Below are 21,813 nucleotides of genomic sequence, written 5' to 3' on the forward strand. Positions count from 1 at the left end.
TTTTCCATCAAAAATAATTAGCTGCAAATGTTTCACCCTTTTTTTTTAAAAATAATTGCAATAATAATTAAGACCAGGTCTAAACAATATATCTTTTTGTCATTTACATAACTGACAAAAAGGGAAAAAAAAAAAAAAAGAGAGGAGGAGAGACCAATGTCAACCTCATCATTTCTCAGCATCTGCAAATGTCATTGCCAAATAAATTATAGCAAATTAACAATATACCTCTCTCAAGTCTTAATCTGCTCTGAACCAATAGATTCTTAGATTGAATCTGTCACAAGGTCAAAGTTTGAAGATTATGATGGAGGAAACAAAAAACCAAAACTTCAATAATTCAAAGAATAATTCCCACCACCACTAATTCATTCTTTATCTGGTGACAATAATTAATCATATCCTCATAAACTTAATTAGATTTCTAACAGTTACATTCTGTCCAACCTTCATTACTTAATACCCAATTTTCATTTAATTTTCTGGAATGAAAAAAAAAATTTAAAGTGTAACGAATCATACGTGAGTAAATGTACCGACGGCTTCGTATATTGCCTTGTGGACGAATAGCACAGCTCATATTATCCTCTCCTTGTCTGAAAAAGACTGATTAAGACTAGATTTTTAAAAAAAAAAAAAAAAAATTTGCATGCTTGCTTACTTAATACAAATTTGATGTTTTTCTTTTTGTCAAAATTGACACCTTCTTTCTACAATACTAAAAGTTGCTCCGTTTTTTATTCTTCAACTAAAAATTTCAATGATAATTTAAAAGAAAAAAAAAAGCAGCGAAGACAAAGTGATTACAGTGCAGAACAGCAAAGATGGTCTGTGTTAAGGAATCGAGATGGAAATAAATAAAAAGAAAATGGAGTGCCCACAAACCGGAATTGTCTCCTCCTTCCACAACTGGAGTGTGTTGAATGTGTCTCTGTCGTTGATAATAAAAACCAGCAATTAGGTTTGGCAAATTCAGTTCTTTCAGTCAAAAAGAAAAATGAATGTTTTTCTGTGCATTGTTCTAAACTTTAAGTGCGAGTTAACTACGTGTTTCTAGTCATCTCTTCTCCTTCCTCGTCATCTCTTCTCCTTTCTCGCTTCTTAAAACTCATCTTTTATATATACTTTTATGTTTTAGGAAAATATTTATTTTGATCTGATCCCGTAAGCCAACATGTTTTAAATATTTATACTTTTCTAAGAAAAGTATAAATAGCAATAAAAATGGTACAATAAAGTAAAGGACAATCTATAAGATCAAGTTTACTTGAGTATCTGTCTATGATGCATGTGCCTATGTCCAATCATTACTTCATTGGCACTTGTTGTCCGAGTATATAAACATATGAAACTACGTTTTACTTCTGAGCAGGACTTGGAATATTATGGCAATGAATCAAGTTTCAGAAGGAAAGGAAGAATGAACAATCTTATTTTTTTACACATTAGCAAATTAGAAAAGAGAATTATTACCTTCAATCTTACAATTTATCCCACCAAAAAGGTATTAAGTAGAGAAAGTTTATAATAAAACTTGAAGACAAATTAATGAAAGACATAAGGTATAAGAGCAGTTAAACATGTTGGATACTTCTAAAGAATCAAGTAAAGGGAGATCTTTTTTTTTTTTGTCGAAACGATAGATGTCCTATAACCTAATCTAGCCTAGTCTAAGGGGAAGGGGAGGGGGTTCGATGTGAGTACAGACTCCATCGATGAAGGTCAATTAAAACCGCCACAAATTGTGGCAAATTTGTGGGAGGCAGGGATTGAACCCCTGACCTCCAGCATCACCTTTAATGGTGATGACCACTGGACCAAATGGCTAGTGGCAAGTAAAGGGAGATCAATTGTTTATAATGTGGGTAAAAGTAGAAGAAAAGAAAGTTCCTTTAGAAACCCTTTACCCCACCTTAAAAGACCTAATATATCCTAGTTGTAATAATATACAGCAGCCAAAAAATCCTGTTTTCTTTTGTTCTTTATAGCTAGTATTTTGTTTTGCCATTTCTTTTTCTGCTCTTTCTGAGTATAACTTATTTCTCTGTTGATCCCTGCAAAATGAACGCATTCGGTTCCTTCAACAGAAAGATATCCAAAAATGTTTCTAACCAACAATTTCTGCATAAAGTATTTTCAACGTAACCTGTAAGAATATTCTCAAGGTTTGGTGCTCTATAGCTAGCTAGCACTGGGGTCCAGTTTCATTCACGCATAATTGTAGTTGGTTATTCTTTTGATATCTCATTTTTTCAAATAATATGTCGCGTGCATCATAAACACATTTTTCAACTCACCTTTTTATCTCATATAGATTAAATCACAAAAAATGTTATAGTAATTATTCCAAATAATATTTCAAATAATCTTCTATCCAAACAAACCTGTTCTTTACACTCCTCTTATGTTGTTTGCACTCCTATTACCTCATTTGCATCTTGATTAGACTATATTACTCCTGTTCTAATTTTTTCTCCTACCTTATCTTGTATTCACATGCAAGAAAGTTGGCCACAATTGTCGTACGTGTCCAAAAGGTAAAAAAAAATTTAACTTTTGCTTCTTTTTTTTAAATTTATTTTTTATATTCTTGTTTCAATTTCAATTCTACAGATTTTGATGAGCACAATTAAGGTTCCATTGCATCATCTGGATACTAGATGCTGTTGTGCTTTTGTTGAAATATACTAGAAAGTTTCACTCCCTGTATAGTGGATATATGAGTTATTTTTAGTTGACTTTTTGACGTATTAGTGTTTTATTTATGAGACATTATAGTTATACTCAGTTTTTGATCGTCTTTAAAGTTTAGGATTTTTTTATGTATTTTTTTGGGTTTGAAGTTTGGAATCTGTTCATATTACATTGCTAGATTGATCTTTGGCATCATATAATTTCGGGAAGTTTTGTAAAAAAATACATAATACATATTAGTGACAATTTTAAATTAGCCATTATATTGTGTAATGGAATAATTAATTGGTTTTAAAATGTAAGAAAAATCTAGTAAAGTTAACTCATAGGAAAGGCCAAGAAATTAGGAGCGGGGTAACATTGTCTCGTCAAAAATAAAACGAATCAACTAATCTCCCAATATTGACTTTATCATTGCAAACAATGACTACAAAACTTATATATTGACTTTAATTATGACCCGGTAAGACAACTCTGGGCAATTGCCATCCTTCAAAGTTTAATAATTAACATCCTCGACGAAATATTTCTTTGTTTTTATCTCCCCCTCTTTTTTTTTCTTCTTTTTGGGTGGGGTTTCGGACTTTCGGCTTGGCTTTGGCTGTTTCAAATTTTCAACGTTCTAACCTTGAAAATGACATCAGATTGTGATGTATGACTTCATTTATCCACACATAATTTTTGTCTTTGCTGTTAAAGATAAATAGTGCCCGTTTTCTTTGACCGCAAACCAATCTTGAATAAGGAGAAAATGTAGTGAATTTACAAATACCGAAACGAAGAAAAAAGAATATTGAGGAAGAAATAATTTGAAACTATATGAATAATTGCAAGGTTTTCCAATACTGTAAGTTAATTCCTTTTTTCAACAAAGGATAGTATACATTATGACACGGGGGAAATTAGGAAATGGTTAATTAAGCAAGCTTTCATTGTGACCGCACATTTCTTGAAGGTTTTAATGTGGATATTTATACTACTTTTTAAGGATAGTGAAAATATAAGATGAAAAAGTACTGATTTAGTTTCAACTTAAAAGTTATAAAACAGTCGATTTTGGGAAATTGGGGAATACTAGCAGAAATATACCGTGCTTGCGCACGGTGAAGAATTTATGTAATGCCCACAATGAAATTTGGTAACCAGCGGATTGCAATTATAAACTAACGATATGGAGAACATTTGTAGGCAAAATAATTTGGTGTAATTAATAGAATTAAAGAACATTTATTACAATTCATATATTTACATATTATTTGGCTTTCTACAGGTGAAAACTTTTTTGAGTTTGGATATGATGTCACGGTAATAAAGGTCACGTTTCAAAGTCACGAAATTACATAGGCTTGACTCCTCACACTATCAGTTACCAATTTGGTCAACATGTATGGAAGGACTTTTTATACACACACTTGTTGATTTTAATGTATTTCATGTTTTGGTGTGTGTCATGTAATTGTGAGCATCTATTGGAACACCTTAACTTAATTTTTTTTGTTTGATAGCTTTCTTGGTTTATGCTACAATATATTTGAATTGTATCATGGTCATATTAAGTATACCGTTCTTAATAAAAGGCATAAGTTAAAAGATAAGATGTTATTTTGGTTTTTTCAAGAAGCCTCGTAAAATTGCATATTATATGAGAATAATGAAGCGTTGAAAGTTGAAGTTGTAGATTTATTCAAAGTTTTTTACAAAAAATCAAGCACGGTCCTGAATGGTTGAAAATAATTCTGCAGCATGTTGTCGATAAATTGCTAAGTTAAATTGATATGGAAAAAGAATGGACAATAAAAGCTGGCATTCATATGTTTATTGAACATATAAGAAGAACAACGTTTCTTGCAGAATAAATTTAAAAGAAAGGTCTAAGTTCTACCGGTTGGTGCATCAGAGAAGATGTAGAACTTATTGTACCAAGGGAATAGTTTTTCGACTCCATGTTTGTTGAAGATTAGGATAGTATAGCAGGACTTTGATTTAGAGATAAATACTAAAGCGTCGTCAAATTGTAGTTGATGCGCAAACTTAAATGTGTTCCAATTATTTGTAAACTATCTCTGACGCATTCCAAGAGTGACTGTCTTGTTTCCAGTTCTCAGGGTGATCAGAGGAGTTTTGTCACCATGCATGAAGAAGAATACAAACTTGGGCACTTTCTGTTGTTCATCGACAAAAAAAAAAAAATTAGTGGGAAAGAAAATAATGAATGATAAAATAAAACAGGATATAGCCAGAGCTCACAAAATTATGCTGGTTTTGCTGAGTGAAGATGTCATAGAATGATAGCCCATCAGAGATGTTTTGAATGAAATTCGGTTTCATTGCTGATGCTACTTTCTGGCACAGCATTCTTTGTTCTGTATTTCATACACAAAAAAGTTAAGTGTACGAAGGTGAGAAATAAAACAAGAAATATGGTTATTTTTTTAAGTGTTTAAGCATGAGAAAACAAACTTTTTAGGATAATATACGAAAAATGGAGAAAAAAAATAGCTAATAAGCGTTTGATCAAAGGAGAAGAACAAAGATGAATGAACTATTAAAGATAATGCTTCAATTCCAATAAAAAAAAAGCAAGTACCTTTTGCCGCAGCAAGAAAAATAAGCAGCAGCTCGTAGTCAGCAAAACTTGGAGGAAATTAAGAGGGCCATGCAAAAATGGATAATAGGAAAATGTCATTGTCAGATAGGAATAAATACAAAAAATAAAGAATGACAATAAATGCCACTAAACTGTAAAGCGTAGAAACAATAGCAGTAAATAAATGAATATGACCAAGAAAGCACACGAAGCATACAAGCGCGGGAGAAAAAACAGGAGAAAAGAGTCTCTAACAAAAGCAAAAGCAATGTTTCAACAGGAAAGCTGAAAAAAAAAAACAGAGGCAGCAAAAAAATTGGGCAAAATGAAAGTGAAAAATCGAACTTCAAACAATAAGAGACAACAATGCAATGAGAATGAAAAATGATAGAACAAAGAGAATCATAAAACAAAAAAAATGCAAAAGGAATATTAATAATAGTGACAGGTAAAAAAAAAGCAGTAAACATGGGAAGTAGAAGAATATGAAAAACAAAATAATGGAAGGGGAAAAAATATAAAGACTATTACAAAAATAGGGGGAGGGAAAATAGAGCATCACTTACAATAGATGTAATAGCAGACAACAGAAAACACCAATAACAGTGAATGAAGAAAGACGCACAACGAAACAGAGGGAAGGAAAAGCTCGAGGAAGAAGAAGCGGAAGCAATACATAAAATGAAGCAAAACAAGAAAAGCAAGCTGAAATGCAAGGGAAAGAAATTTACATGATTACCTGTCTTCTATTCGGTGCATGAAAACCCGGGAAAGCATGTTTAAAGATGTGCAAATCTTGCATGGAGACGCCAATATTTAATGAATTGCAGATTGTGTAGGGTGAGAGGTGAATCCACCGACTAATAGAAAGAATGGGCAAGGCGGCTGCTTATTTTGTATAGCAGGGGGATTAGAAGATGGGCGGTGCAGGGGCATGATGATGACGAAGGAGCAAAAGACAGCAACCCACTTAAGATGTCATTTCCAACACACGGGCCACGTGAGTTCCGCATGAGAAGGACGAAAGACCAGCAAACAATTGAAGTACCATTCCCACTTTATATATAAAGTTCTTTAGTATACAATACTTCCAAAGTTAATTAGAAATATATGAGTTAACTACTGTTAAACAGGAAGTCAATTTGATTAAAAAAAGAAGAAGAAGAAGGGAACTAGGGGATATTTTAAATATAGTATTGTTATATCAAGCGAAACATCAACACGAGATTCCATTAAAAAACGAGTGGTATGAGCTCTAGAATTAACTTCATCTGTGGAAGAAGGAAAAAATAGAGGATGATTATAAAATGAGACATCTTTCTCTTTATCTTTATCACTTAATTCGTTTAGTCATAATCGTATTTTATACCTTTTTTCCTTTTAAATATAGCAGTTAAACATTGCTAGCAGAAATTACCAAGAAACAAACATGTCAACTGTAAGAGGGGCAAGCAGATTTGAGTACGTTTTCCTTGTAAGTTGTCCCGTGTTTTTGAGTACCTATAACAAGTTTCTGATGGTCCCAAAAAAGTGAAAAAACACCAAATCAAAACCAAAATAATCATGGTGGCTTTTCATCTTTCGTGATTCCAATTGGAGGCAAACATGTTAGCAGAGTTGACACGGTCTCTTTTAACTTCCCTTACCTATAAAACAGGATAGATTAAGTTATAAAATGTTGTCAATTACGAGTTGCGGAGAAAAAAAATGTTAACAGAGTTGACGGTGATGGCATGGACCCATCCTTTACAGGGCCGACGGGATCGATCCTTTTTTTTTTTTTCATCAAATTGCAGATCCCATTTTAAGTGATGTACACTTGATCTTTGCAAGTCAAAGTACCATGATATGTTGCCAAGGGATGAACTCTTTCTTCTTTTTAATCATTCGTGGACATGAACTCAAATCCTATTTTTCGCCTTTTTTTTTTTAACCAAAGAGAGAATTTTGTATTTCATTTAATCATTTACCAAGCATTGTTGTTGCCCAAACAAGGTAAAAGTCGTTTGTTTGAAGATTTCAAGGGCACTAAATCATTAGACGTATTGAATAGAGCCTTGATTGGTCAACAGGAACTCATGATATAACTCAAAGATTTCGTATTTTGCTTCCCTATTTAAAAATGCTGTGAGAAATTTTACCTACTCTTAGCCCAATCTTTGTGGCCCATCACTCCATTTTTGGGGAACGCCGGTTCCGCTAGTCTTGGTCGATTGTATTTCTTAAATTGTCTAGCCCAAACCTTCAGTGCCAGGGCCTTCAGTTTACTCTAAGATCCTTTGGGCTCCCCTAGCTTGGCCCATCCGGATGACCATTTCGCACTAGATTATTCATATTCATTTTCGTGCTCTACATTTTTAACTTCAGATTTCTAGCTAGAGTTGTAAATGACCTGATCTTCCTTGAACAACTGATGTTCAGCTCTTTATTATAGCATATTGGTTGGTTTTGACCCGGTCATTTAAGAAAGTTAAAAAATGAAATCTAACAAATCTACTAATTATATTAGTACGTTTCTTTGTCATTATTTGATATTTACTTCAAAAGTGACAAAATATTCTTACAAGCACAAGTTGGAATTGATCAAGGACGTAAACGTTGTATTTTTGTCAAAAAATTATCCCAAATAATCTCCTATCCAAACTCACACGTTGAATACAAGTAAACATCCTATAGAATACAAGAAAACATCCTAGTTTGTTGCAAAAAGGAAATTCAAGATAGGAAGCATTGATCTCCCGGTGAAATGTAAGCTTATGTCTATCCATTTCTAAAGATCTCTTAAGGATTTCTTTAATAAAACCACCATGGGGAAGATCTTAACACTTTGAAAGGAGGATCCAAAAATTATGGAAAAGAGGAAGTGAAGTAAACAAAAACTATTTCAGAACTTCTTGGAAAAGATAACAAAGCATATATATGTCTGGCAAAGGATTCAAGGGAGATAAAATTGGCCTTCTTTGGGTATTTCAGAATATGTTGGTCTGCCTTCCAAGCAACTGAGAACCTTTGTTTCATGAACGTCTGCCTATAGCTAGTTGGTTGTCATTTAGGCATTGAACTAATCTACTGGTTCCGGATGTGGAAATTGACTAATGCGTACTTAATTTTGCTTCAAGCTTCAACCCCAGGTAAAAGAAGATACTCGTGAAAGAAATAACTCTTGTTTCATCACTCGTGCAATTACTAAACATGGTCTTATGGTTTTGAGATGGATCAAGAAACTTCAATTAATGCCAAATTAAAGACCATGCTAAATCGTCTTTGGCAAGTTTAAAGATACCAGGGAGGGAGGAGGGGGCATTGCCACCCAAGTTTAAAAAAAAAATTAGGTTTTCTCCCTCAAAAGATTGAAGATCTTTAATTAAAAGGATTCTTTGTAATTCAAGACTTTTGCCCCGCCTGTGTTTTAAACACGACTATTGAGACCCTAATTAATCTCAAAGTAGCTAGTTATCTAGAGAAGAACATACCCCAAACAAGTATATATGTACAAATACTAATATTCCACAGCCAGGTTGCATTCAAGATTTGAATCAGCTAACTTTTGATGCGCAAGGGTGCCACAACTAGCAGGAAACAACTTCGTCTTATCTGTTCTCTTCTCGAGATGGGCTGTCCCTTCGAATGTTATACTATACCCTTTTCTCCACTCTTCCCACAGTCTCCTGATCACACAAAATAATTCTTCCCACTATTCTCACCTTTCACTCATTCGAGGTCACCGCCTGCAAATTGACCAAGCCCATGTCGATGAATAATCAAGCAGTTCTGCAGTTGGGATGTCTTCTTTTTTTTTTTTAACTCTTCCCTTTTATTCATTAAGTCAACAAAAAAAAATTGATTTTTGATTCCATGAATCAAGGAGTTGGGATGTCGTTTTTTTACTGCTCCCTTTAAGTACTATTTGTCTTGTACTTGGAATGGAACTTCTTGCCCATACTTCCATCATTTGAGGTAAGCAAGCATGGACTATGAACCATGGACATTCTTTGCAACTGTTGTAACTCATAGGCATATCAGTTTCCATATAGAGTTGGAACTCATACTGGTTGATGACGCTCAACCAATTAAATGTCCAAACAAACTTCTTCGACTCGTTTCTCTATCTACCAACAGTTCACCAATTGACTTTTTGTCCCTTTAGAGTCTTTACTGTCTCATATTTAATAGGGAACATTGTATTCATCCTTGTTTTCAGTAGTTTGGATAGAGAATATAAATTTTTCAACGCAATATAAAGACAGAATTAAATTTTGTGAACCTCATCTATATTGTTGAAAATGATGCACACCACATAATCCGGGTTATATAATTTTTTTTGGGCTAATCTTGGCCATTACCATTAATTGTCCTTGCCCCTAATTCCAATTTTTGTACCACACAGATATCTGCAGCTAGAAATTATGAGAGTACATGCAAAGAAATCCCTTTGTGGATACAAAAAAAAAAAAATGGAATGTATGTGAAGTCGTGCCTTTTGTATATGGTAGCCCTGGCATACACGATAACTGATAACACGAACAATTTGTTTTTCTCTTTGAGAGTCAAAATTTGTGACAGACATTATTAAAAGAGGCAAAATTTTTAGCAAGAAAAAGTGCATCTTATGGCGCATTTATGAAGGTTGCTGTGCTAGGAAACTTCGAACAAATAGCTTCTTCAGTTTCAGGTTTTCAGCCATGAAATCAATAATAATTATACGTAACAGAATCAGAGTCAGCATATGTAGCCAAGTTGGTGACGCTCTTTCCCCCAGCCGCCCCTTTTTCTGTGGTAGGCAGAAGATGTAAATTTTAGCTTCAACAGCTATTATTGCTCATAAATAAGGTCAGAGACCAGGAATGAATTGAAAATTCATCAAATTGATTTTTTGGCTGTCTCTTTTAAAATTTCCATCATTCTTATTCCACAAGACTTCTTTGGTCGTTTGAGGGAAAAATACCAGTTTTCATCCCTAAATTTTAAGTCATAGACACATTTCGTCTTTAAACTTTTTGACATAATACATTTAGTATCTGAACTATCAATTTTTAACCAGTTTTATCCTTAAATGGGAAACTAATTAGTAATTTGAAAGGAAATTGGACACCTGATGAATTTGAACCCCTTGACTGAAAAGCCTTGCATGACTTAAAATTAGCAAAATAGGACAACTATTTTTACTCTCCCAACTCCAATTTCCATTCAAATTGGTTAATTTCTTGTTTGAGGATGAAATTGGTCAAAAATTGATAGTTCAAATACTAAATATGTTATACCAGAAAGTTTAAGAGCGAAATGTGTCCATGACCCAAAGTTTAGGGATGAAAATTGGCATTTTCCCGTCGTTTGAGTGCATCACACCTGGACGTAACGTAAAGGTTATAAAAGAAAATGGGGGAAAAAGGGATTACCAACAACTTTGCATTCGATGAAATGCTCAAAATTGAACTGCAAAATAGTTGGTTTCATAGTGAAATCATCATTTCCCTGATTAAATACAGACAAAAATGAGGGTTGAAGATCTAATCCCAATTTAATGAAAAAGGGGTCATCAGCAACTTTGCATTCTATGAAATGTTCAAATTTGACCTGCAAAATAGTTGGTTTCGTAGTGAAATAGATTATGATCATTTCCCTAATTGAATACTGACAAAAAAGAGGGTTGAAGGGCTAATCCCAATTTAATGAAAAAATGGGGTCATCAACAACTTTGCATTCTATGAAATGCTCAAATTTGAATTGCAAAATAGTTGGTTTCGTAGTGAAATCGATTATCATTGCCCTGGTTAAACACAGACAAAAATGAGAGTTGAAGGTCTAATCCCAATTTAATTACTTGCAATGATCATTTCCATGATTAAATATAGACCAAAAAGAGGGTTGAAGGTCTAATCCCAATTTAATTACTTGCAATGCCGTTGTTCCTATTTTTCAATTAGCTATGACTATAAGCATCATTTAAAACACAAAGTTTCGATAACCCTCTTTTGGTTTCTAAAATAATTGTTTTAGCCGTCATTTTCTACTTCAATGCCAATATTTATGAGTGCAAATACAATGGCAACAGACTTAGACGGGATACAGACATACATACAGTTTTGGATTCCCACCCATTTAACTTAAATGGCCCATACTATCGGTCGGTGCAGCCAGTGGAAAACAGCAGCGCAGCTCAATTATGTGCCCCCTCTTGGCCTAAAAATATATTTTGCTCACATAAATCGAATTCTTATCAAGGTGGCGCCAACAGGAAATCTGAAATCCTGTATACCAGAGTAGAAATCAATTAATGAGAACAAGCAAAAGCTGTATCTCGGCATTAATAGCAAACATGCTTGCACCCTTTCCGAAACTTAACAGAATACATAGAAGATTGCAAACTAGCAGAAAGGCGGTTAATAATTGACTAAGGATCTGTTTGATAACATTAAAAAGTGCTGAAACTGAACTTTTTCAGACATTCAGATATTTTGAGTGTTTGATAAATGAAAATCCATCTATTGAATTTGTTAAGCAATGCGGAAGTTGTGTGTATTTTTTTCAGCACAAGAATCCTAACTGAATACTTAATTCTGATAAGAATTAATAGAATTACTTCAACTATCTTATATTATCTACCAAATCCACCATTGTTTGTTAATTATGTTCAAAATTCTTGTTTAATTAAACAACTTGATATTCTCTATCTAAGGGTTTTCTATTTCTCTTTCCCCCATTTTAATGACTTTTACATCTTCTCCATACTCCTCATATGATATATTTCATCTTTTATATTAATTTGATTTAAAAATAAATATTTTCATTTTCATGTCTAATAATTTTAAGCTAATTAAATTATAGGTTCTATTTCTTTTTTGAATGTAAAGATATAAGGGCAAAATTATCAAATTTAACTTATTAACCATTCAGTTATAAATGTTTATCAAACAACATAATTAGGCTTAACATTAAAATTCAAACATTTATATATTTCTTTTCAGTGCTTAAAATTCAGCAAATTAATTGTTTCAGTATTCAGACTTCAAAATTCAGATTCAATTTTATCAAATGGAACCTAAATTTTATATATACTAAAAATATTTATGCTATCGTCGTTAAATTCATGACACATATGCAAAAGTTGGAGTTCAAATTCAAGTTTTATAATTGTCATTCTTTGAAAACTCAATCTGTATATATGTTCAATATAGGAAAAATTAATTTTTAATAATTTATGATCTTTAAAGAAATGCAAGAAAAGAAAATTGCCAACACATTACCATTTAGGGACCAATATTTCAAAAGCCCAGAGCCCTTTTGCGTGAAAAAAAACTGTTCTTGCATATGGCCATGCATGCTAAATTGAGTACAATAAAGAGTATTTAGCAAAAGAAAATGAAACATCGATTTCCTATTCGCTCTCATCTCACCCTTCCCAAAACCACAGCTCGTGCGGCATTATCCTATAATGGATTGTTTTCTCACAAGACCAGTTTAGTAAAGATCAAACTGCAGTATGGTACATGAATTTTGCTGTTCATATTTAGTCCCACGTCTTAATTTTGTGAATATATATGTGCAAGTGGAGAATCAAGTGGAAGGTTTTCTCCTACCCTTCTGATTACTTGTGCTTTGGCAATTTATATTGGGCCTCAAAAGTCACCCCACAAATCAGAAGTGGTGAATTGGCTGGCAGTCATCAAACACCTTTGACACTTGCTAGTTTCAATTTTCAACCATGAATCTTTCCTTTCAAGAACAGAATTCAGAAACTAAGAAGAAAATTTGCATTAAATTTAAACAACATACTGTATATATGTTCTGCTCACAATATTTTATACTCTCCAGCACGTTGATTCTCAGAATTGGCTAGCTGTTATGTTTTAATGCCAACTACATCCTTAACAGCCTTAAATGCTTCCCCAACCCTTTTCTCCAAAAAGCAAAAATAACCAAATAAATTAATTTAAATAAAAGCATCCCACAATTCCTTATTAGTATAAGTATACAACCAATCTCTCTTCACATGCACTCACAACCAGCAAACTTCAGGCTTCCACAACCCTATCCGCCACCGTCCACCACCAACACTGCCACCGCCCCCTCCTGCGTTCTGGGAGAAACAGCAAATATACATCCGTAAAATTTCCAAACATGATATCTTTGAAGCAAATTAAACTTCTCCAATTCTCATTTTTATGTCTCTTATCACTGACACTCCTGCTCCACATCACCTTATCCTACATCCCATTCGTAGCCGTCGTCCTCCGTCTCCTCTTAACTCACCTCCACCTCTCCATATTTCTCTCCATTTGCATGCTCCTCTCGATCTTCTGCGGGCTCAAAACCCGCCCAAGCCCCGTCTTTCTCATAAACTACGCGTGCTTTAAGCCGCCACCCCACCGGAAGTGCCTGTACGGGGTAGCTGAATCCTTTTTACTTCGAAACCAACATTTCACCCAAGAAACCATTGAATTCATGCGTAAAATCTACCTTAAATCCGGCCTAGGTGACGAAACCTACGCACCCCCCTTCATTTTCGAGGAAGATACTACTCCCACGCTAAAATGCGCCATCCAAGAAGCTCAAGAAGGAATTTTTTCTTCCATAGATGCACTTTTGTCTAAAACCCTAATCGACCCTCTATCCATTGACATCGTTATTGTTACATGCGGTAGCTTTTCACATTCGCCTTCGCTTTCTTCTCTTATTGTAAACCATTATAACCTCAAACCGGACGTGAAAACTTACAATCTGAGTGGAATGGGATGCGGTTCTGGGGTTTTATCCATTGACTGTGCAGCTAGGGTTTTACGTGCCAGTGGAAAAGTCCAACATGCCCTTGTGGTGATCACCGAAAGCACAACTCTAAACTGGTACTCCGGTGACAATCGTTCCATGCTTGTTACAAACTGCATCTTTCGCGTCGGATGCACCGCCGCAATGTTGACGAATGACCGGAGTCGCCGCTCAGTTGCCAAGATGGAACTTGTTGACATGCTCCGAACTCACCACGGAGCCGATGACCGGTCGTACCGGGCTGCATTTCAGGAGGAGGATGATAAAGGGTATACCGGAGTTGCACTTACAAAGGATTTGGTAAGAGTGGCTGGGGTGAATTTGAGGGAGCATCTTACTATTCTTGCACCGCGAGTTTTGCCACTGAGTCAACTCGTTCTTTACGCGTACTCGGTGGCCATGGCAGCATTGTCCCGTGGTGAGTCCAAACCAACTGTGCCTGATTTTACAGCAGCATTTGAGCATATGTGTATTCATACTGGGGGTAAAGCTGTAATTGAACAAGTGGCGAGGGTTTTGAGATTGAGAGGGGAGGTAACTGAGCCAGCTCGGATGAGTTTGAACCGGTTTGGTAACACGTCTAGCAGTCTTGTGTTTTATGAATTGGCTTATTTTGAAGCAAAAAAGAGAGTTAAAAAGGGGGACAAAATGTGGATGATTGCATTCGGGACTGGATTCAAGATTGGTAGCTTGGTTTGGAAGTGGTTGCAAAATTCAGCTCAAGAAAATGATAATCCATGGAATGACTGCATGCAGCGTTACCCTTTGGATGCTTGGTAGATTTGACCATTTATTTCTTCATAATTCAGCTCGAGAAAATGTTTTTTTTTTTTTTACTTTTTTGGGTGAGGGTGGAGGACATATATTTTGGTCAAAGATAGACTGATAGATGGATTGCTCTATTACCAAAGTTGCATTGGAAGTGTTGCCATGGATTGGAAATTTATCCTTAATTCGACAGATCAAATAAGGGTATCTCTGAAGCCAATTCCTTTTTGGGATTGCAGAATTCCATCGCCACCAACAGTGATCTGATCATTTAATTGCAGCAGAGAGGCCCAATGAAAGAGTTTGGCTCCTAAGGGTAATGGAAGAGATTTTATTGCTTTACTTGAAAAGAGTTTCTTTTGGAGGAAAATATAAAAAATAGTGGAAAAACCGCAACAGTATAAGTTTCATTTTTTTTTTCTCCTTACTGAAGGATGTCAAGCATTTTGTATTGCATATACAGATCTCACATTCAATTGAGAGTATTTTTATTTTCATTGCGTGAGAGGTGTACCATTTTTCAATCATTTAAATATATGAATATGTAAGTAGTGCATGAGAAAACCTTGGATCATCTATTTTATTATACATTTTGGACTTCTTCTCAACTAGGTTTACATTCGAACAATTCTGCACAAATTTTTCCACATCATAAAGAGCCTCGAAGAGATAGATTTTGAGCGGCTACTGACTAAACGCATTGAAAGTGGAATGGCAGCTCAATCAAGGAAGGGCTTATATATAGAACATCAGGAAAGTTGTTCGATCATGTAACAAGCTACAAACGTTGATCAACATGTTTTTGAAAATGATCCAGAGAAAAAATTGAAAATCAGTAGTGGCAGAAACAGATTTCAAGCCTAACTTGTGTTTTATTGTCAAAGATAGTGACATAATCGGAGTAGCAACCCCGGAACCAATAATAATCTTGTGTAAAGTTATGAATACAATAAGAAATTTATTCGATCAACTCAAGGAATCATGAACAAATAAACAATTAAACTCAAAGTACTTACTGCATATATTCGCGGTGACCCGTCCATTCTTGTGCGCCAAAATATAAGGTGAAGTTGACGCAGAAAACACACATTTAGATATAAGGTGAAGTTTTCAACACCATTAGAAGAGTACGTACATTTGTGCAATAATGTTATAAAGTTAATTTTAATGAAATTGTATTCTAATATTTTTCCAGGCTACCAAACTGCCGTTTGTGTCTCAGCCTTTACACTTATCAATAAGCATTTGACATTTTCTAATCCAATTTATAACTGTAACTAAAGTATGTATTGTCAACCACATAATTTTTTAAGTTTGTCAAGTGAGTAGGCAATAGTGCGGCAATTGCTTCGAAGGAGGGATCAGAACAGGGTGTGGATTGCCTTCAATCATAGATTTGATTGCAATGAAAAGCTAATGATTTTGTTAGGTGCCATTTAAAATTGATGGATGAGATCAATCTAAGATAGTACAAAATTTGTTATGCTAATTAATTGTTGCATGTTATTAGTGTTTACATTTTCTTCCGTAAATTGAACTCATGACTGTAGAAGCCTTGGCTCCTGTCATAATAAATGCTGTCTCAAATTATAAGCACAGAGGTTCCCTCCTTGTCATACTACACGCTTACATGGTTATGCCTATCTTGTCTAGTAATGGTGATTGAAACCGAATCTACTGAAATTTTTTTAAAAACATTTACATGGCTATGATTTCTTTGTATTCAAGAGGCGGAAAATGATTCATTTTGTTCCAAAAAAACGTCTCCATAGAAGTCAAAGTGTATGTAATTTCCCATTTAAATCTGCTACCGGTCTTTCTATAGATGCATGCATCAATATACACGTGCATTGTGGCCTGGTCGTGGAACAGCAGGAACCTTAAGTCAGCGACACCATGAGAAAACAATCCTGCTTCTCAACTGATAATCTTAGGCCCTTTGATGCTGCGTCTCTACTTCGTCAAAGGAGGCAAAAGTAGATGGCTATCAAGCCGGTTAGACACCGCAGCATGGCCTCTAATTTTCATCCCACTATCTCCTATCTCCATCGCCGCAAGAATCAAGGCCACAACACCAGCCTATTTTTTTATCAATTATCTGGTTTTCACGAAGACCGCCATCATCGGCATCCTAACCCGTGTAGCGAATTAGTTGTGCGCCTCCGGGCTAGCCCACCTCCCCGTCTCAACCTCTTCTATCATCGTTTCTACGCAGCTTGCTTTCACTGCTATATTTGCTTTCCTTATTGTTAAGAATAAGTTCACAGCATCTTCTCTTGTTTTGTTGACCGTGGGGTTGGGTTGGTTGTTTTGCCAGAGGGCGAGTCAAATAGGTTGCATGTTTTAGGTTTCACGATGACTCTTGCAGCTGCAGCTGTGTATGAGCTGATTTTGGTAATGGTGGAGTCAATTTACTTGAAGGCTAAGCAATTTATTACGTACTATGCCTTTGGGGTGGCGCATTTGCCGGTCTCCACTGCTTCACTCGTTGCGGCATCACAACTGGCTTTCACTGCATTTTTTGCATTTCTTATTGTTAAGCAAAAGTTTACTCCGTATACCATGAATGCGGTCGTCTTGCTAACGGTGGAAATGGTGATTGTGGCCTTGCATGGAGGCAGCGACAGACCTAAGGGATAGAGCAAGAAGATGTATGTTTTAGGGTCTGTTTTGACATTGGCTTTCCAGTGCTGTAAACGGGTTGATTTTGCCGTTGACTGAACTGGCGCACAAGAAAGCGAAGCAGGCCATCTGCTACGCTTTGGTGATAATGGAGATTCAGATTGCGATTGGCTTTTTCCCCCCACCAACCTGCACCGTTGGCATGATCGTGAATAATGATTTTAAGGTCTCTTTCCTCCTCCATTTATCTTATGTGTACAAACTTAGCACAAGATCATTAGACAGAAAAGTTTACTACTATGTACTAATACTTGTTTTAAGATTTTCATATGAAATTTTTGAGACGTGATATATATATACAAGGTAAAAGATAGTTGAGAAATATGCCACAAGGAAATTATTTCAAGAAAAATAGAACTCAAAATTGTTTCCCCATAAATGGGAATTATTAGATGAGGAGACGCTTTTGAACAACCTGTTCCTCAAATTATGATCATGAATTAGTGCAATTCTTTGAGAAATATTTCATTTAGGGATAAGGGTTGGTTTTTCACTTTTGATTAATTTTTGGGTAAAACATGTGGTATTTTTTGTTGTGAGGAAGACAGTACCTGCAGGTATATGTACAGGGAGGGCATCCACATTAAGGACACATTGTAGCCAAGCAATTTTGTTTCCTCATAAGATCTGATTACTAATTACCTGAACAAAAAAAATCTCTTACTACTTAATTAGGTGATATTGATTCGGAATAAATAAGCATAATATATGTCAATTTTGGTAGTTTTGGTCTTATTTCTGTTTCCCAAATGCGGTTTATTGGAACATATGTGCCTGCTAATTTTGGTGAAATCGAATGCCATAAAATTACCAGCCCAAGTAACGAGAGTATAGATGAATAAACAGACATCTCTGCCCAACCGGTAACCTTTGAGAACTAAAACATATCGCAACTTCTTCTTTACTCTTCTGGATTTTCCTTGGACTTTGTCTATCTGATTAAGGTTTGTTAATTTGCCTGTTGGTGGTGAATTTGAGAGGACAGTAGTAAACCTACTATACATAACTGTTAGATTTTGGTGCTTGTGTGTCAAGTTCCTTCGAGGCTCCGCTTCTTTCTTCGCGGTTCTTTCACATCTCTCTTGTATATGAATCATTTCAATTCCCTTTTCGTAGATGGTGTGCAGAATAATTTGACAGCTATTTGTATTCAGTTTCTGCTCTTTAAGTTGAGATCACTAGGATAAGCTTAGTCTTCATTCGATCAGCTTAGTTATGATGGAAAATGCATCTCTAGCAAGTGGAAAAGTATTTAAGTATTAGCCACTGACCAGAGATAATTAAGTATAAGCTCCTTCTTATATTGTAGTTGATTGCTATACAGTTGTGACCGAAAAAAAAAAATTCATATTAATTGAGACGTACATATGCATTTATTTCATCTTATTATCCAGATTTGGATGACCAAACACATCTGCAGACTGTGTTCTTCGAATTAAAGATCATGATTCATGAATTAGTGCTAATATTCTTTGAGAAGCATTTAGTTTACGGGTATGGCGTTTTTTTTTTTCATATCATGTAATTTTTGACTGTGAGGCTAAACATTGATAAGTGAAGATGAAAATGCATAGGAGTGAAATTGACGTTCAGCTCCTTGAACCCAATTTTACCTGCATAATTTCCCAAAATAATTTCCTTTTTCTTGATACATTACGAGGACTATGTTTTAAAACTTGAACCGGACCAGCCGATCGAATAGGGAACCGGCCAAGTGTCCGGTCCATGTTATTCTAAAAAACTCGTTCAAATTCGGTCAAAAACCGGGTTTGACCGAAAAACCGGAAGAATAGCTTTGTGTGCAAAGCTGTTTTTTTTTTTTGGGAAAAGGTCAAAGCATTTTTAATGTTATGTTTTGACCCCTAAGTTGTTAAAAATTATTAATATACCTCAAGTATTTCATACTTTATAAATGTTGTCCTAAAGTTTGGTATTATTTCTCGATCAGGTCCATAATTTTAATTCTAAACTTGTTAATGTTCATTGAATAATATAAATTGCTACTTGATCATTCTAATTTCTTTATATTTTCTTATTAAATATATTTGAAACATCAAATATATATATGAATATATCTTTATTAATATTAACATACTTTTAGGTATTTTACATACAATCTTTTAATTTTTAAATAATTTTTATTTATGACATCATTCGGTTCAATTCCGATCGAATTCATTGATCCTTGATCCTGAGCTCGACTGAGTCAATATCTGGTCCGAGTCTGAAAACATAGTATGAGGATGCAGGGAAGCATCATGAGGAGTCGCATTGACAGTAATAAATGTATTATTTTTTGACAGTAATAAATGTATTAGCCTGTCATCTTTTATGAAGAAATAATGTATTACCTAATTTCTTCACGGGCTCGACTACTACAGCTTACCACACAATAGATTTTAATTGGAATGGAGATTTAAGGCTATTATTAATTAGATCTCTTGGCAGGTAAACCTAACTCATGGTACTTAAAAATGCTAAACAAATTGAAGTCCTAAAGATGCCTACATCATGATTCTTGTCAAATGATTAGAAGTTCAAGAACCTTTTGGTTATAGATATAATGGTGCGATGGCTGGAATTAAAGATGAAATTGAGCATTCATAGGTGGGTTGTTGTGTGTTCCCATCAATATTTGGAGTTAACAGTAAGCAAATGCCTGTTGACCCCTGATCTCCCTTGTATAAGTTGTTAGCTTTCATAATCATCACACAACATCAATCCATTTCTGATCCACACATTCATCCGAAAAATTAAAGACTCAAGTTTCATTTGGACCACATTTAATTAGTCCAGAATCAAGTTTGGTGATTACAATCTTTTGCAGCCCTTTCTTGATTCATTCAGAAACACGAAGCTTGGCGATAATCAAGTAGACGAAAATGGAAGCTCAACTCATTAGCAACCCTACGAGAAAATTACTGCTTATGGTAAGCATCATTTTACTAACCGTCGGGGCATGCGGCGGTCCGTTGATCATGCGTCTCTATTTCCTCCATGGAGGCAAAAGAATATGGTTAACAGGGTGGCTACAAACTGCAGCATGGCCTCTCATTCTCATCCCACTTGTAGCTTCGTATTGCAATCGTCGCAAGAAACACGAAGGAGGCTCCCACACCAAACTAGTCCTAATCGATCTTCGGACGCTCATATCAGGAGTAATCATCGGTTGCCTAGTCGGCTTATCCAATCACTTGTATTCCTTTGGCGTCGGGCACTTGCCCGTGTCAACCAACTCCCTCATCCTTGCGACTTCGCTAGTTTTCACCGCATTTTCAGCTTTCATTCTCGTCGGCCAAAAGTTTAATGCGTATACGGTAAACGCCATAGTGCTGTTGACACTGGGATCAGTGGTTTTGGCAATTCATGCTGGGAGTGAAAGACCAAAGGGTGAGAAAAATAAGATGTATATTCTGGGGTTCATTTTGACACTTGCAGCTGCAGCCTTGTCTGGGTTTCTTCTACCTTTGATTGAATTGACGTACATGAAGGCCAAGCAGGCAATCAGCTACACCTTGGTGATGGAGTTTCAGTTGGTGCTGTGCATTTCTGCCACGGTTTTCTCAACTGTCGGGATGCTAGTCAACAATGACTTCAAGGTCTGTTTCTCCCATACTTTTGCCTGGTAAATGTAGGAATACTCATTTCTTGGGTTTGCCTTTCTTCCTTGTACATGATCTTGGCGGACCAAATTAAGATTATCAAGCGTGTAATTATGCAGGAAATTTCCCAAGAGGCAAGAGAATATCAACTGGGAGAAACAAAATATTACTTGGTCCTAGTTTGGTGTGCCATTATTTGGCAATGTTTCACCGTGGGATTCACTGGAATAATCTTCTGCGCTTCATCTTTGTTGTCCGGAATCATGCTCGCCGCTTTACTTCCAATCACAGAAGTATTAGCCGTCATTTTCTACCATGAAAAGTTCCAAGCAGAGAAGGGCATCGCTCTTGCCCTCTCTCTTTGGGGTTTTATTTCGCACTTTTATGGTGTTATCAAGCATGGCAAGAAGCAGCAAATTCCAGAAGCAGAGATGCCTTCAGGCACTGCTCCCTGATTTTCGGGTTGGTGCTGTATTTCTCAAGAGTCTAATTATTAATTAATGTACAATAATACAAAATATATATTGTTATTGTCACTTAATGTACAAAATATATATTGTTATTACATAATTTACTTTGAGGACAATAAGGTGTCCATCTGAACATTCAACTTTGGCATTATTACATATCCATCCCTGGTCCCAATCATATACATGTACAAGGTTTTGTGGCGTAATTTGTTATTATATATTCATCCCTTTCAAGTAGATCTTTACA

The 21,813-nt window shown here is 35.4% G+C and overlaps 2 protein-coding genes and 1 long non-coding RNA gene across 3 annotated transcripts; 2 read left to right on the plus strand and 1 right to left on the minus strand.

Annotated features, from left to right (window-relative positions):
- Positions 1-4,481: 4,481 nt before the first annotated feature.
- LOC140015531 (uncharacterized) lies at positions 4,482-6,233 on the minus strand. Its single transcript, XR_011822178.1, has 4 exons — positions 6,021-6,233; positions 5,282-5,328; positions 4,942-5,057; positions 4,482-4,856 (listed from the first exon to the last, which is right to left on the minus strand). It is a non-coding gene; the product is annotated as an uncharacterized lncRNA (long non-coding RNA).
- Positions 6,234-13,310: 7,077 nt separating this feature from the next.
- On the plus strand, positions 13,311-15,376 carry LOC113710845 (3-ketoacyl-CoA synthase 4-like). Its single transcript, XM_027233893.2, has one exon. The coding sequence runs from the start codon at positions 13,400-13,402 to the stop codon at positions 14,822-14,824; it is 1,425 nt and encodes a 474-aa protein (XP_027089694.2). The 5' UTR covers positions 13,311-13,399; the 3' UTR covers positions 14,825-15,376.
- A 4,722-nt stretch (positions 15,377-20,098) lies between these two features.
- LOC113711010 (purine permease 3-like) lies at positions 20,099-21,706 on the plus strand. The gene is made up of 2 exons (XM_027234134.2): positions 20,099-21,093; positions 21,216-21,706. Exons 1-2 carry the CDS (start codon positions 20,377-20,379, stop codon positions 21,549-21,551), a joined length of 1,053 nt encoding a protein of 350 aa, XP_027089935.1. The 5' UTR covers positions 20,099-20,376; the 3' UTR covers positions 21,552-21,706.
- The last annotated feature ends 107 nt before the right edge of the window (positions 21,707-21,813 follow it).

The sequence above is a fragment of the Coffea arabica genome, chromosome 10e (assembly GCF_036785885.1).
Source record: "Coffea arabica cultivar ET-39 chromosome 10e, Coffea Arabica ET-39 HiFi, whole genome shotgun sequence".
In the NCBI taxonomy this organism is placed as follows: Eukaryota; Viridiplantae; Streptophyta; class Magnoliopsida; order Gentianales; family Rubiaceae; genus Coffea; species Coffea arabica.